The sequence below is a fragment of the Cynocephalus volans genome, chromosome 4 (assembly GCF_027409185.1).
Source record: "Cynocephalus volans isolate mCynVol1 chromosome 4, mCynVol1.pri, whole genome shotgun sequence".
Taxonomy (NCBI): Eukaryota; Metazoa; Chordata; class Mammalia; order Dermoptera; family Cynocephalidae; genus Cynocephalus; species Cynocephalus volans.
Genome location: NC_084463.1, coordinates 72,203,266 through 72,220,516, shown reverse-complemented (window position 1 = coordinate 72,220,516; position 17,251 = coordinate 72,203,266). Strand labels below are relative to the sequence as shown.

The 17,251-nt window shown below is 41.0% G+C and overlaps 1 protein-coding gene across 1 annotated transcript in view; it reads right to left on the bottom strand.

Annotated features, from left to right (window-relative positions):
- The window catches only part of TMEM123 (transmembrane protein 123), a 53,347-nt gene extending 47,958 nt beyond the window's left edge, over window positions 1-5,389 (bottom strand). Inside the window, exons 1-4 of the mRNA XM_063094834.1 lie at window positions 5,293-5,389; window positions 2,384-2,520; window positions 2,111-2,230; window positions 1,378-1,879 (exon numbers count right to left, since the gene is read on the bottom strand). Coding sequence (XP_062950904.1) covers window positions 1,378-1,879; window positions 2,111-2,230; window positions 2,384-2,520; window positions 5,293-5,389 — 856 coding nt within the window. The remainder of the gene's footprint in view (window positions 1-1,377; window positions 1,880-2,110; window positions 2,231-2,383; window positions 2,521-5,292) is intronic.
- Window positions 5,390-17,251: the final 11,862 nt, after the last annotated feature.

Below are 17,251 nucleotides of genomic sequence, written 5' to 3'. Positions count from 1 at the left end.
AAGTAATAAACAGAACAGTGAGTGTTAAAATAGGACAAAGAAAAAAATCTGTGTTATGAGGGCAAAAGAAAGAAAAGCAAGGACACCCACCATATTTCTCTAATCAACAACTCATTAGAGAAACAGTAAAAAGGTTCACTTTCACACATAAAGCAACAAATTTAAATATTGGTATAAAATTGGCACCAAGATATATGACAAACATGATTTCACTGATCATTCTTTTCTTAAATGATTTCAAAATTAGGTCTGCAAAGACAGTTTGTCACCGGCTCAACTTAGCAAACAAAAAAACCTCAGCAAAACAAACTGTTTAATTCACCCAGATTATTCTAGCAAAAGCAGGTGCTGTGCCTGAACCATCTGGTTTTGCAAAATGCCTTCTTTAATCTCTTGCTAGATAAAACTAATCTAAGGCTAAATATACAGCAGATGGATGGTATTTAAAACCATGAAAAACTTGGGTAACTTAACTTATCCTAGTTGACTTAACCATTACCCAGTGACCCGACTTGTAGTTGACAAAGGAGAACAATTAACACAGCAAATCCCAGCTTCCTGGCCTCATCCGAAGAGGACTTTTTAAAGTCTCTAAAGGGCCAAGGGCCTAAAGAGGAACAAACTCCGTCCTACACAGATGAGAAATGTCAACATCATTTTGTTGAGCCCTCACGGACGACGCCGTGGGCTCCTGCGCACCTGACGCGCGCAGGCCTGGTGTTCATGGCACACGAGGGGTGCAGAGCCCCCTCCACAGGAGCATAAGCCTCACCTGCGCCGGAAGAGCAAGGTGCACTTCCCCACAGCTCCCAACTCGCGACAGTAGCCCCTCAGTCTAACTTTTAAGCGTCTGGGGGGCCTTAAGACTAAATCACTAGGATAGTATTACACGGTAGACGATGAAGCTCCAAACGCCGGAGGAGTCGCCTGAAAGGTGCCCCAACTAATTGGTAGACATGTTTCCGCAGGAAGCGGTAGACATATTTTTCAACCCACCTATTCTTGTTTACAAACAGAAGCCTTCGATAACCTGTAACCTACAAGAAACATTAACTTCAGGGAAAAGCATAAAAACGAACTTGAGCCCTGCGCTGAAGGCCCATCCCTCGGGTAACTCAACAGGTTATATACGCCTGCGACCGCCGCTTCCAGAAAAACTGAGAAGAGGTGGGCAATTTCTTCAAGAGGCCACCCCGGGGCAAGTGGGAGACCAGTCCAAGCCTCAGTTTCTCCCCACCCCGCCTGGTATCCTCCGGGTCGGCGTGCGTTCGGCCAGAAACACTCAAACTTTTTCAAGGAGATTCTAACTTGGAAACCCACACCCTGGCAGCGCGCTTCCTCTCCGGACCGGGGCCGGCGACCCCCGCAGACACTTACCGGCTGGGGCTGTGCCGTTCTCGGCGGCCCCCAGCTGCGCTAGCACCTGCAGCACCCCCAGGAGCAGCGCGGCCCAGGCACCTCGCGCGCCGAGCCCCATTGTTCCGCGGGCAGGACGCAGCGGCCTCGTGGGTCCCCAAGCGAGGTGGCGGCGGCGGCGACGAGAGCGGCCCCTCTTGCGTGTCCGCGTGCCTTTCCGCCGCGTACGTCTCCCCTCCTGCCGCCTACCCCCGAATGACCAAATAGGGCGCGGGAGCCGGGCCTGGAGGGGGCGCAGAGATCCAAGCAGGGGTGGAGGCCGGGGAGGGGGCGGTGAGGGGGCGGGGCTTGCGGTTGTGGGCGTGGTAACTCTCCTCCCGGCCCATCCGCCTGGGAACCCAAAGACCCGCGAGCTGTTTCGCTTCTTTTCGGAAATGGCAGTTTTGTTGTCGGAGATGAAAGCGAGTGCCGCCGCCTCTCCGAAAACTGAGCGCGCCGGGCTTCGCTGGGCCCGGAAGGAAGTCTTTGAAGTTTTCGGGTGGGGTTACAGGGTGCCTGTGGCTCAGCGTGAGAGGGGGAAGTTGCCGGTGGGGGCGGCAGAGGAGGGAGGTCAAGGAGAGCAGCTTGAGTGGATGGATGTCCTCTGAGCAGTCCCCGGGCCGTCGGGCTTTGCCCTAGCCTGACCCAGCCTAAGGGGGAAGGGGGTAAACAGCTCGACAGATTCGTTGCTTAAGTTCATGTATAAAGCACTCACGATCTCCATACCCCCGTTGTGCCTGATCTGCTCCACGGGTTCGCTGTATCTCTGGATACACATTCCCTGGCGAAAGAGATTAGTGGAATGGGAGGGTGGGGGCGCCGGAGGAGTTGGTAGCTGCTCACAGCGAAGTACAGCCACCTGGGCCTAGAGCTCATACGCCTGACGAATCTTTCCTCGGTGACTGCTGTCCCAGTTCGGGTGGAATAGCCTGTATTAAAGAGTTTTTGCCTAAGTTCCTCTTAAGCCTGTGGAGCCAATGCTACTCACTTGTCTTGACTTGCAGTGCTGGCTGCTAAAGTCTGCATTTTGATTCCCTTTGGAACTCTGAAGTGACACGTAGCGACCCTGTGGCTGATGCAGGAGAATAATAAAGATTGAATCCTGGTTTGGGTGGGAACCCTCAGCTGAGGTGGAAGACAGAAGGATCCAGGTCTTTAAAGTCACAGTGAATCCCCACTTGCAACGCTCTAAACTCTAAATGTTGCAGATCTTTGGCACCTGACCCAGATTTCATGACCTAAAGGCCACAATGCATTTAAATTTCCAAAACTATGTTAGGAGAGGTATTACTTTCTCATCTCAGGCAAATCTGTCAATACGGACATGACCCATCGTAGAGATTAACTGGGGCAATCTGTCCTAAATTTACAAAGACTTCCATCTGTGCATTCAATCAGCCAACCTGCAAATACTTCCCAGCATCTACCATGGGCAAAAAGCAAGCATTGCACATACAGGCTTTGGTTACTCTATTTAATTGGGGAATCTGGTTTAGGAATAAACTGTTATTGTTGACTACCTACACCATTATCCAAGCGTTTCACAATCCAGGCTCAACCTATCTTTCTAGCCTTGGTTCTGCTGCCGGTGGACAAGGATGCTTTCTGGTTCCTGGTATTTGTATACATTGTTCTTTCTTTCTGAAATGCCCTCCTTCATCCTCTTCACCAACCCACAGCTGACACTTACTTAAAGATTCAGTGTACATTTACCCTGGGAATCTGGGTTGAAATAAAAGGTGCCGCCAGAAGTGAAATGGAAAAGTATTATGGTCTGAATGTGCCCCTCCAAAATTTATAGTTGAAACCTAATCCCCAAGGTGATGGTATTAAGAGATGGGGCCTTTGGGAGGTGATTAGGTGAAGAGGGTTCCAACCTCATGAGTGGGACTGTTGCCCTTGTGAAAGAGGCCAGAGGGAGCTTGGTAGTCCCTTCTGCCATGTGAGGTCACAGTAGGAAGGGGCCATCTATGCAGCCAAGAGCCCTCACCAGACACAGAATCTGTTGGTGCCTTGATTATGGACTTCCCAGCTTCCAGATCTGTGTCAAATAGATTTCTGTTGTTGATAAATTACCTAGTCTGAGGTATTTTGTTACAGCAGCAGCAACAGACTAAGACAGTATGGAAGACAAGATGTTTTCTTGACAATTTTTCTTGGGACTGACCTTGATGGAGACACCCTCAGATCTACTCCTCTGTCCGATTCCTACGCCAAGGTGTAGGTGGGTTTGCCCAACTTTGCTTTGACAATAACTGCTCAGTACTGTGGGTTGGCTATGTTTTCTCTAGTCTGAGGAGAGGAGAAAGCAAGGCACCATGTACTGCCCTCTTAGAAACTCTTTGGTGACATGAAAGGTTAAAAATACAGCACGGGCAGCCCTGGGCAGCCTAGGTCTCCCTTCTTCCCCAGCCTTGTGTCTGGATCCCAATCTGTAACCTCAACAGACCACTCAAAGTTCTCCAAACATACCAGGGCCTTCTGAGCCCCTGTGTTTTTTGTTCCTGTTCTTCCCTTTGCCCAAGATGCCTTCTGACCTTTTCTCCACTCATCTCTCAATATTTTCTTCATATCTCACCTTCTCCCCAACTATCTGGGCAGATTTGAGTGCTCTGATCCCTCTGTTCATACTTTGATCAGTGTGTTCTCCCCTCTTCTACCATCCTTCCATGTTCTCCACTCAGCAGCCAGTGTGATCCTTTTAGAATATAAGTCAGATTATGCCATTCCCTTACCACCTTACAGAGTTCAAAACCGTGGTCTGCAAGCCCTACGTGACATGGTCCTTGGGCTGCCCTTCCCACCTCATTTTCTATCCTCTCTCCTCCTTCACTCACTTAGCTCCAGCCTCCTTGAGAGCTTTGGAAATGCCAAGCCAGTTCTCATCCTTTGCACTTCCTGCTCATCTCAGAAAAGCCTTTCCTGAACACTCTAGTTCACTGATTTACTTGTCTTTGTAGTATCTAGCACTATTCATCATTATGCTTATTTATATAAATGTTTATTGTTTGATATAAGTTCCATGAGAACAAGACTGAATGTATATTTTCAGTCTAGCTCCTGTCACATATTGCTACAATTCAGTGAACACTTGTCATATGAATTACTTTCCTTTATTTAAAACTCAAATTCCCAGCCTCCCTTGCAATTGGACTCAAGAATGTTACCTAGGCTCTACTAATCAGGCTCATCCACATGAAACTTAAATTCAGGTATGAACAACCAGAGGCAATAGGCTCTGCATGGAACTTCTGGTTTTACTGGTATGAATACCAGCAGAGGTGGCTGCCTTTGTTGGCAGCACTAGCAGCAACAGCTCTTTCTTAGTGGTTGCAAGCTTTAGTTTCTGATGCCAAAGTGGCATTGGTGGAGAGCTGCAATGGAGACAGTTTCCTCATTGGGCTAGCTCTGCAGTGGTTCTGTGCATTATTTTTGGAGGCTTAGCCTCACTCCTGAATCTCCACACCTTCCAACAACCCTGATAGCTACACAGTACTTCAATATACTACTTTTCTGCTGCATCAGCAAGAGCCAGCGGCTCTTCTTCCTTACAACAAGGATCCTGACTTTATTTGACTGGGTGTCTGTTTCCCCCAGTAGGCTACCATCTCCTTTAGATGATTTACCAACTATTTATTGAGCGCTTACTATGTGATGGACAGTGTCCTCACAGAGCTTACCATCTCCAGTGGAAGACAGATATATAGACAGTTACACCAGAGTGGTAACTGCTATGATGTGATAATGGGAAAATACACATTGGAAGCAGAGTCTATGCTTCACCTTTGTCCCTGAGGGTCTAACATACTTTCCATTGTGTAGAAGGCATTCAGTTTATATTCATGAAATACCTTTTGGGTGGAGATAAACAGAGCAGCAAAACTCTGGTACACTTACTTCTCGATGATATTCTCTTTTCATCCACTCTGTATTTCCTATATGTCTGTGTCTTTGACTTAGGGTCTCCTGAAAGTGGATCAGAGGTTGGAACCATTATCCATTCACACAATCAGTCAATATTAAAACATTTATTGAACACATGACATGTACCAGACACTATGCTAGATGCTGGGAAACAACAGTGAATAACCGGATCTACCTGCCTCATAACAAGAAAGACTCCAGTGAGTGGTTTAAAAGTGAGTTGATTTCTGTTCACAGTGACAGAAAGTAGAATGGTAGTGGCCAAGGGCTCAGAGGAGGAGGGCATGGGGAGTTTTGTTTATGGGAACAGAGTTTTAATTTTCTAAGATGCATGGTGGTGACGTCTACAGAACAATGTGTATGTACTTAACATACTGAACTGTACACCTAAAAATGGCAAAGGTAGTAAATTTTATGTATTTCACTGTAATTTAAAAATATTACTCCCCCCCAAAGAACAATATAAGTACAATAAATTTTAAAATATTAACAAGGGGGAAAAAGTGAGTTGGTTTCTAGACAGGAACGGCAGAAGTTGCTTCTGTTATGATTGTTCAAAAGATAGATTTTGTGTTCTATCAGTGAAACTTATGGGCATACTACAGTAAATTTTGATTTATTTAAAAAGAAACAGGTGATCGAGGAAGTCTCATCTGGTTTGAAGTCCACAGATAATTACCTTCCAGCTATGTATAAATTGGTCTGTTAATAAATCAATATTTGCATGAAGAAAGAATCAGAACCTGCCTGGCTTTGAGACAGAGGCAGCTGCAAATAAGGCAAGGCAGTGGAAAGATTTAACAAAAGAGTGGAAATTGGCCTGTGTCCATTTCCCTGTTTCTGCCAATTCCCTGTCAACTTCCATTTTAACAGATTGACAATATGTTATAAGCTGTGATTAAGTCTTCACAATAAAAGCTGATTTGTTGGGTTTCTTTCCCATTCCTGTGCCTCTTCTTCCTTTCCCCTGTCTTCTAGAACCCCTGTTTTTCTTGTACCTTCTTCTTCCCTCTCCTTTTAGTTTTTCTTTCTTGCTTCTTCCTTCAGAGTACAAACAGCAGCCAGAGTGGAATCTTTTTAATTAATCAAAAAGAATTTATTGGGTATTTTTTGTTCAACACTGTGTAAGATTCTCAGATTAAGACAAGAGCAAAAATAAAAATAAAACAACCAATAAAAAAGTGGAAGTAAAGATGAAACAAACAAACAAAATCAGCAGAGAACAGTGAGCTCCTACACAGTTGGATTTTCCTCTTGAAACAATGTCAGAAAAGAAAGAGATCTGGGTAGACTGAAATTTTTAAGGATAAATTCACAAAAAGGGAGCTGTGTCTGAATCCAAAGGATTTGGCTGGGTGAGAGGTGGTGATGGTGATTTTTCAGTGTCAGTATCAGGCTGGATTATGTTCTGCTATGAGGACAGTAGGAAGACGAGAGATTTGAATTCAAAGATTTCATGTGGTGGGTATAGGGAAGCCCCATGGGCCTTTCCGTTGTTAAGTCCCAGGTTATTTACCAGCTCCTCCTTTGACTCTTTTTGTTTTTTCTCTGTGGGAGGCTACGGAGATTCAGCCTATTTTTCCTTCCTGTTTAAAGTCACAACCATCCTTTGGTGTGCTTACTTCTTCAAGCTTTCATATGGGGTTAGTTGCAAGTCCCCAGTCCGTCCTGCCTTGCAGCCTCTGAACATAAGCACTTTCGGTAGCAAGGGTTTCATTGCTAATCACCGCAGAGAAATTGACACAAGGTTGTGGGGAAGTTAAAAAAAAACAACCCTCAATATTTCTGGTTTCTTACCTAGGAAATGGAGGAGTAGGGCTTATTCCATTCAGTCAACAAACGTTTGAGCAGTCGAATACACACACACACACACACACACACACACACACACACACGCGCGCGCGCGCGCGCACACACAATAGCTAGAAATAAGTGTAGTGCTGAGAAAACACAGCATTGTGATGAAGAACAACTGGGTGCAGTTTAGAATAAGTAGTCAGGGAAGTCCTCTCTAGTAGGTAATAGCTAAACTGAGTCCTTAAAAGGGACCATGTGAAAATCCAGGGAAAATACATTTCAACGAGCTTGGTGGGTTGGGGGAAGAGAAAGCACGCCAGTGTGTCTGCAGCTTGGTGAGCGAGGGCAGAGATGTACAAGATGAGGTCTGGGGCTTTTCAGGTGAGGGGTTTAGATTTTATTACAAATATGATGAAAAGTCGTCTGAGTGTTGGCAAGTAACCTTATGATTTATATTTTTTAAGGTCACACCCGCTGCTATAGAGAGGAACAAGAGTAGAAACAGGGAGGACAGTGAGGAGGCTATTTTTTTGTGGCTTGAACTAGGGTAGAAGTAGTGCAAGTGGAAGTGAATGGATTTGAGATGTGGACTGAGAGTACAGTCAATTGGATACGGTGGTTGGGGGAAAGAGAAATTAAGGCTGACTCCTAGGTCTGTGGCTTGAGCAACTAGGTGAGTGATATAGCTCTACACACCATGTCTTGGAATGCTCATATGTATTTTTTGAGTGCTGTCCTGCTGTCCTACTTACTCTCCTGTAAATTCTGAATGTCTTTGAGGAGCCTCCATCAAGAATGCATACAGAAATAGCCAGGGTTGAATAAAAAGTTTCAGTGATTATCTATTGGTATCTGAATGGGTCAAGGGGAACTGAGTGGTATTGGGTGTTACCTAAGTTTGCTCTCACCCAGGAGTAGTGCACTTTGGACTGAAGGAAAAGATGAAATAAGAAATATACTTAAATAGATGAAATTGTTTTTTGGAGGGTCAACATAGTGTTAGGGAAATAAAACATGCCTTCCAACAAAAGTCCCTTCTGTACCAACATAGAGGAGAGAGAGAACATTATTTTAATATTGGGTAAGCATGATCAGAGATAATATGCATGTAAAATAACATAAGAGTAACTACAAAGTCTGAGATTTTTACACAAATTTATACAGAAAAATCTTAGAGAGAACAATGAAGACTTCTTTTATCTCTATGAGAGATGAGAGAATATACACTGTGGTTGTCTCATTATACCTATGAGAGACCTCTGAACAAATTGCAGAGGTAAGTATTTACAGTTTCAAAGGTCAGCGTTGTAAAATCAACAGATCAGATCATTTTTATCAGGCCTATCATGTCCTCAGGGTGACACTCTAAAGAGGGGAGGGTGGGTAGGCAGTGGTCTGTCTCCTCAAAGAAAATCACATGATTTTATCTTTATAATTGTCATGTATTTTTTCCAAAGACCTTTCATGTAGCCCACCCCAAATAAATAATATATTAGAATTTCATCACGAAATGAGAATTATCACATCATAAGCATTTGTGATACCACATCTCCTCCCCTTCTTCTGCCCTCAGCCCTAACCCTTTGTCTGTTCCAAAAGAGGGGTTGAACGTGCCAACTCCATTGCTGCTGTTCATGATGCAGAATCAGAGACTGAGAGGAAAGAAGGGCTGAGCTGAAGAAGCAATAATGAATGCCAAGATGATGCAAAGGAATAGAAGTCGAAGAAAAGGGGAAGAAAAGCAGAACCAAGAATCACAAGGAATCAAGTTTAGAGAGAATTTTGGCTGGAGATTTTGACTGGGCTTTAAGTCAGCTGTGGACTTGACACATATTGAAGAAGGAGGAATGAGGGGGGAAAAAAGAAGAAAAAAAGAAAAAGAGAAAGAGAGAGAAATACAGCCAAGGAAGTTTTAAGAAATACTACTATGGGTTACAAGTTGAATTCCCTTTAATATTCTTCAAGCAATGGGAGTAAAGATTCAAATGACTTTAACTTACCTTTGATTACTAGACCAAGTTTCCTGGAATGTGAAGCCCTGCCAAGACTGGGCTCTGCAGAGCCTGGGTTGGATTACATCTTATGGAGATTCTAAGGAGTGTTAACCTTGAAAATGATATTAAATTAGTAAAAATCACCCAAAAGTTCTTTACTGAGCAGCTACTGTATTTGCAGCATTGCATGAGGCTTGAAAGAAGAAACAAAATAGTGTAATTTGTGGCCATGCTCTTGAAGCTCTTATATTAGATATATGACACAGTCCCATGTGGACAGGTAAGTAATAACATACACCAAAAGGCATGCCATAAGATGAGAGCACTAACTAAATGTATGTTGGGTGCTTTCCTAAAATGTAATATGTTTTTTTCCTTATTACATCTTTACAGTTGCCCCTGCTGTTGTAACTATTTTATTTTATTTTATTTTTTTAAAAGATGACCAGTAAGGGGATCTTAACCCTTGACTTGGTGTTGTCAGCACCACGCTCTCCCAGGTGATACTGTAATAATTTTAAGTTTTACAATTCTATAATTCCAACCATGTGTACCTAACAAAGACAATTCCTAGAAATAAAGACTGGAAAAACGATATATAAAGATTAATAGTCATTTCTCTGGCTGTTTCCTGAGTGTTCTTATTTCTTTTCTTTTCCACTTTTCTGAGCTTTCCAATTTTTCTAAGATAAATATGTATTGCATTTCAAGAAATTTTTTAAGAAGACTTTATTTTGGAATTGTAAGTAATAATAAAAAAATGTTTCTATGACCATTTTACAAATAGTTAGCTGGCTAAAGACAAACATGATTTAATCTTCTCTTAGGGCATAGGCCCAGGAAGAAAAGAATAAAAGAAAATTAAATTCTCTCCATCATGGAGAGCAAAATGCAGAACTTACTCAAATTCTTTCCCCCAAACATGAGGGGATCTTCAAAAAGTTTATGGAAAGATTGTATTATCTTTCAATTCCATTTCTCCACAAACTTTTTGAAGTACTCTTGTATATCAAGTGACCTATTCCCAATGACACAGTCTTTGTGTAGACACTCCTGCCATTTGCCTGATCATCTGAATAAAATCTTAAGGGAGTTAACCTTGGAAAGAGGACTGTACTAGGAGTCAAGAAACCTGGTTTCTAGGAACTCTCATACATTGTTGGTGGGACTGCAAAATGGTGCAGCCTCTATGGAAAATGGTATGGAGGTTCCTCAAACAATTGCAGATAGATCTACCATACGACCCAGCTATCCCACTGTTGGGAATATACCCAGAGGAATGGAAATCATCAAGTCGAAGGTATACCTGTTCCCCAATGTTCATCGCAGCACTCTTTACAATAGCCAAGAGTTGGAACCAGCCCAAATGTCCATCATCAGATGAGTGGATACGGAAAATGTGGTACATCTACACAATGGGATGCTACTCAGCTATAAAAATGAATGAAATACTGCCATTTGCAACAACATGGATGGACCTTGAGAGAATTATATTAAGTGAAACAAGTCAGGCACAGAAAGAGAAATACCACATGTTCTCACTTATTGGTAGGAGCTAAAAATTAATATATAAATTCACAAACACACACACACACACACACACACACACACACACACAAAACAACAAAAAAACGGGGGGGGGAGAAGATATAACAACCACAATTACTTGAAGTTGATACGACAAGCAAACAGAAAGGACATTGTTGGGGGGGAGGGGGGAGGGAGAAGGGAGGGAGGTTTTGGTGATGGGGAGCAATAATCAGCCACAATGTATATCGACAAAATAAAATTAAAAAAAAAAAAGAAACCTGGTTTCTGATACCAGCTGTACAACTGACTTCCTGTGTATATGGTTAAGCTATCTAATCCATTTTTTTCTTGGGTTCTTCATCTTAAAATGAGAGATTTACCTGCATTGCTAGTGTGTATTAGTCCATTTTTGTTGCTTATAACAAAATAACTGCAATGGGTGATTTATAAAGAAAACGAAATTTATTGCTTACAATTTCTGAAGCTGGGATGTCCAAAGTCCATCCGGTGATGGTGACAGCAACCCAAGGGTCTCACATTGCAAGATGGTGGAAGCAGAGAGAGAAAGACAGACTCTCCTCTTCTTTTAAAGCCCTCAGAACCGCACCCCTGACCACCATTTTTAATCCATTCACTACAACATGGTCCTACAATCCAATCACCTCTTCAAGGCACCACCTTTCAATTACGCTAATAGGATTTTCCGCTCTATTAACAGTCACAGTGGTGCCTAAGTTTCTAATACATAAAACTTGGGGAACACAATTCAAGCTTCAATGAGTTTTGGGGGGACATAATTCAATCCACTACACTAGTGGGAATGTAAAATGGTAGAGATGCTGTAGGAAACAGTTTGGTGATTCCTCAGAAGGAAACTCAATAATTCTACTCCTAGGTATATACCCAAAAGAATAAAAAACAGACTCAAACAGATAATTGTACACCAATGTTCTTATCATTATCCACAATATCTAAAACATTGGAACAACTCAAGTGTTCATCAACAGATGAATAAACAAAATGTGGTATTCACATGCAATGGAATATTATTCAGCCATGAAAAAGAATGAAGTTCTGTTACATGCTACAATGTGGGTGAACCTTGAAAATATAATACTAAGTGAAAGAAGCTGGACACAAAAGGGGAAATATTGAATCATTCCGTTTATGTGGGTACCCAGAATAGGCAAAGTCATAGAGATGGAAAGTAGATTGCAGGTTACCAGGGACTGGGGGAGGCAGGAGTGGAATTATTGCTTAAAGGTACAGAGCTTCTACTTCGGGAGATGAAAAAAATTTGGAAAGGGCTAGTGGTGATGGTTGTGCAACACTGTGACTGTAATTAATGCCTCTGAATTGTACAAGGGTACTTCCAAAAGTTCATGGAAAAATAGAATTGAAATATAATATGAATATTTCCACGAACTTTTTGAAGTACACTTGTATACTGAAAATTGGTTAAAATGGCAAATTTTATGTTGTACATATTTTACTACAATAAAAAATGAAAGATTTAATTAGATATTGCTAAAATATCTTTGAACTCTAACACTCTATAATACCATGGGCAAAAGGGTAATGCAAGAAGAGAGAACTGATCTGGGACTTGAAGCATGTGTTAAAATTAGTCCACTATAGACTGCGAAGATGGTAAAAACCCAAAGATGGCAAATGGGAAGCTGCAGGCCAAATCCAGCTGGGAGATAAGTTTTGTTTGGCTTTTAGTGTTTATCAACACAACATTTAGGATTTAAAAAAATTAGTTGCTAAAATGTAAAAGCTGGGAGTATTTATATAAAAATTCTGATTTCTGGTTTCTCTTGGAACATTGACTGATCTGGTATTACCAGACCCATCTTCTCAGCTGGAGTTATAAAATAGCTGCTCCCTTTAGGCAGAATGTGACCTCTTCACACAGTCCCTCTGGTCCTTATTGTCGTATTCTCAGCTGGCATCATTCATTTCTGATACTTGTGATGTCGGAGGTAGGGTCCGGGGGGCTGGATAGTTGGCCTCAACAGACCCCGTCCTCTTACCAGGCTCTTGACTCTGTCCACAGGAAAGAATTCAAGAGCAGAGTCACAGAAGAAAGTGAGAACAAGTTTAATACAGTGAATAAGAGATACAGATTTCACAGAGAGAGTGTGGCATAGCTCCAGAGACTGAGCAGGGCCCACACCAGTTTAATACACAAGTAGGAAATACACACCTTAAAGCTCAGTACAGAATGCAGGCTGGCTCAAGAGAATGAGCAGCCGCTTGCTGAAAGTAAGTCTGATGCAAAAAGAAAGAAATACACGCTGCACAGGCAGAGGGTGCGCTGGCTCCAGGAGAGTGAGCAGCAGCCCCACCTTCTTCTGGGATTTGGCTTTTACAGTTTTGCAGTCTAATGACTATTCAATGAAGGGGTGGTTCCCAGTTATGTAATGTTAGTCTTGCACATGCTCAGTTGGTCTCTTCTTGGAGGATGTTCATTGGTCAAATCCTGTCACATGCACATATTCAAGAATATTCTGTGCTCTCTAGCACTTCTAGTGGAAGGTCATTCAACCACCAGGGTTGTATAATCCTTCTCTATTGAGCATGCCGAGCACTGGTTTTGCATAAGCCAGCACCTTGTGGTCTCATTTTCCCTGTGTTGGTGCCAAAAATAGGTCTAACTGGCAACAGTAGCTTTCCTCTAGGTGAAGGCCAATGGGAGAGGCCTGAGACCTTGTAGAATGGCTTCAAACCCAGATGTATGTCCTATAACATGAGCCCATGAAAACTGAGCACCTCCTATATCACTTGTGCTTGAATTTGTGGCCCCTAGCACAAAACAATAATCAGGCAAATTGTTTCTGAGAACCCTATACCTGGGTTGTCAATTTCTTTGAAGGAAAGTATTAAAGAAAAATTTTTTAAAGTTCCTTTCTTCCCTTATCTTCAATATAGAAATGACTGTTGTATGCTACCACATAGAGTTTCATATTTCTGTAACCAACACAAATGTGTGTGAATAATTTTGTGAGTTTAGAATTCTAAAGAATATTTAGAGATTATTCATGCATGCAGTTCCTAAAGTTGGATCACTGTTCCTAGAATATTCAAACATTTTATAACTACTTTTAAGACTTTTGCTTTAATTGGTTTTATTTTTCATTTCAAAAAAGTAAAAAGTATTACATTAGTATTCAAAAAGTTTAAACAATACTCAGAAATATGCAAAGTAAAAAGGAACAGCTCTTGTTTTACCTTCCCAGAAGTAACAACAGTTATCACTTGAGTGTTTTTCTTTCCAGACCTTTGTTTTTGTTTGTGTATTTGTTTTATTTATTGTTTTTGCACATACGGTTATATAGAAATTTAAATTCATGTTTGTGTGACCGTAGAGAAATAGAACATATGTCTTTTTCCCCCCACAATAAAAAATTATGCTATACTTACTGATTTGTAACTTCCTTTTTAAAATTTGACAATATATCACAATCATTTTTTCGAATACATACAAACGGATGTGCTTCATTGTGATGGCAGCACAGCATTGAGTGTGGATGTAATTTATTTAAACATCTTGCTTTCGACAGACATGTAGGTTATCTCTGATAACTACTAATATAAATTTAATAGTACTGTAGACATCCTTGCGTAATGTGGCAAAAAGTAGTTCTGAAGATTAGGTTCTTAAAAATGTGATTAGTCAGTCAAGGAGTATGTGTTTTTAAAATCCGATCTGTATTAGAAAGAGCTCTTTAAGATTTATATTCCTGTAAACATAGAAAACCCCCCACACTCAACTGTACACTACAGAACTAACTTTCTAGCCTTAATGATTAACTAAGATTAACTAATATTCTATTGAAAGCAGACATCCTATCTCGCCTGATAATCTCTCAAAGCAGGAAGTAGCTGTCCATCACACCTGAAGACCCTATATCCTGTCTCCCTGACACACTCTCCTATATAAACCCCAGTTCTATCTGGTGGGTGTGATTGGCAATCTGTAGAGGTGAGCACTCAAACCCGCATGGGTCAGGGATTCCCCTAAGTCAGCCTCTCACACATTGGAATCCCACAGGACTTGTTCACTGCCATTCACACTCCTGCTGACTCTGAACGTTATCTGTCTCTTTAGTTTTTGTCAATGTGATGGGCAAATGACAGTGTCTTATTTTCTTTAATTTGCATTTCCCTTCTTATTAACTAAGATAGCACATCTTTGCCTGTGTTTATTAGCCATTTGTGTTTCCTCTTCTGTCCATACCTTTAGTTTCTTAACTTTTACATTGAGCTGTGGACATGAAAATATGTAATCAGAAAATACATTTGTGTATCTGTATACTAAGGGATGTTTCAAAACCTCATTCCTGGCTTGGGGTGTATGTTTTTGTTTCTTCCTAGTGTGTCAGCTTCCTCTTGTGGCTTGTAGATATCTCAGTCAACCATCAGGCCAGCAACATTTGTTCTTTGCCCACAACTACTAAGTGCTCTGTGCAATTCACAAAGAAATGCAGAGGTCACTTACTGTCCTTCAGAAGGTCACAATGTAATGATGCAGAGAACAGTAATAGATATGAAACATTCATGGGAGCAAATATAACAAAAATGTAGTGAAAAGCACTCGCCTTTGAGCAATGCTTTGCAGAATTCTTTTGAGAAAGAAGACATGCACATAAATAACTAAAATGTTAGGTAGAAAAAGGGGATAAGAGGAGGCAAATAGAAATAAATTAAGAGTGTGGGGATTGGTATTATGGAACCAGAGAGAACTCCAAGAAGGACAATGAAGAGATAGATGAAGGATTGGATGCAAAGGATTTTTATGGGTGGGAGAAAACAGCATGAAGAGATAGCACAAAAGGGTAAAAATCTACCTTGGAGAGAAGAACCAGTTCCCATTAGATCGAGCACAGCATTTGGAATGCTTGGGAAGTGACCATAGGAGTGAAGAGTCTGCTCCTTTCTTCTAAGCACCATACTCCTCTTAAATCAATCTTAAAGTTATGTCCTTATTTTTTATCAGCCATATCTCATTACTGGTTTATATCGACTTCGAGATGAACTTAAATCTTCTGGTGTTTTCACATAGACTTTGTGACCACAGAAGGAATATGTGACATCTGAACCATTCTGTCCCTGTTTTTCAGTCACAATGACATCCATTAACTCATTGATTAATTATGTAACCATGACAGCATTCCAAAGACAGGTATTGTCCATCCGCTATGCATTAGAGCTGGGCTAGGTGGTGGGGAGATGCACATCTCATTTCATTACTTGTGGAACTTAAAGTTTATAACAGGTTGGGATAAGTGAAGTAAATTGATACTTAGATAGCTAGAATGCATGAGTACATCACTCTCAGAGGTAGTACGTCTGAAACCAGCAACCAAGAACATCCACTCCTTTGTCTGGAAACAAAGGATTCGAGAGTCCAATGTTGATGCAAGGTTTGGAAGCTTTATTATTGGGAAGCACAATCTGGGAGAGAATTTGGCTGTAAACTCTCAGAGGCTTGAGAGGCTCAGCAAGAGTCTTTAAAGGTAAGAATGTGGGGAACAAAAGGGGGAGGTTAGTCCCATCGGAAAGCTGCTATGTGAAATTTTGCAGGTTCTGGGCTTTCTTTATCTCACTCAGGGCTGCTACTGTAACTCTTTCATCAGGTTCTGTAACTCTTTCATTCATCCTTGGAATGTGGGTATTATCCAGCCCCCGCAAGCTGGATGACATCTTGTTCCCGGGCAGCTGTGACTCCAAAGGAAGAATGGTTAGTGTTATCACTGTTATACTGTTATTGTGGTCAAAAAACGTATTTCCTATTATTTTAATCTTTTAAAATGTATTAAGACTTGTTTTGTGACCAAAAATAAAAACTAAATAATTAAAAAGAAAAGATAATACAGATCTTTCCATGAAAAAAAAAAAAAACCCTACTCTGTTGAGGTGTGATTGACATTCAAAAAGCTGTTCATGTTTAATGTATAAAATTTGATGATTTTAGAGATAAGGATACATCTCTGAAACTATCACCACAGTCTATGCTATAAATATATCCATCAGTCCACTCTCTTTATCATTATTTTTTGTGTGATAAGAATGCTTAAAAGATCTACCTTCCTAGCCAATGTTTAAATATACAATACAGTATATACTATAGCTACTATGCTGTACAGTAAGTCTCTAGAAATTATTCATCTTTCATAACTGAAACTTTGTATACTTTGACCAATACCTCCTAATTTTCCCTTCCCCTCAACCCCTGGTAACTTCCATATTAATCTCTGCTTTCATGAGTTTGACCATTTTGGATTATTCTTTTAAGTGGTATCATGTAGTATTAGTCTTTATGTCCCTGGCTAATTTCACTTAGCAGAATGTACTCTAGGTTCATCCATGTTGTTGTGAATACTAGACTTTCCATGTTTTTGAGGCTGAATAATATTCTTTTTTTTTTTCCCAAATATAAAAATATTTTTATTTTTGCCTACTATCTGCCAGTCCCTGTTCATATACTCTTGTTGTTTGCACTTATGATCATAGTGTATATATATTTTTTACATTTTCAAAAAATCCTTATTTTTAAAATTTAGGCCACTTTAAGTCTCCATGTAAGAAAAGGCTACTGTATAATA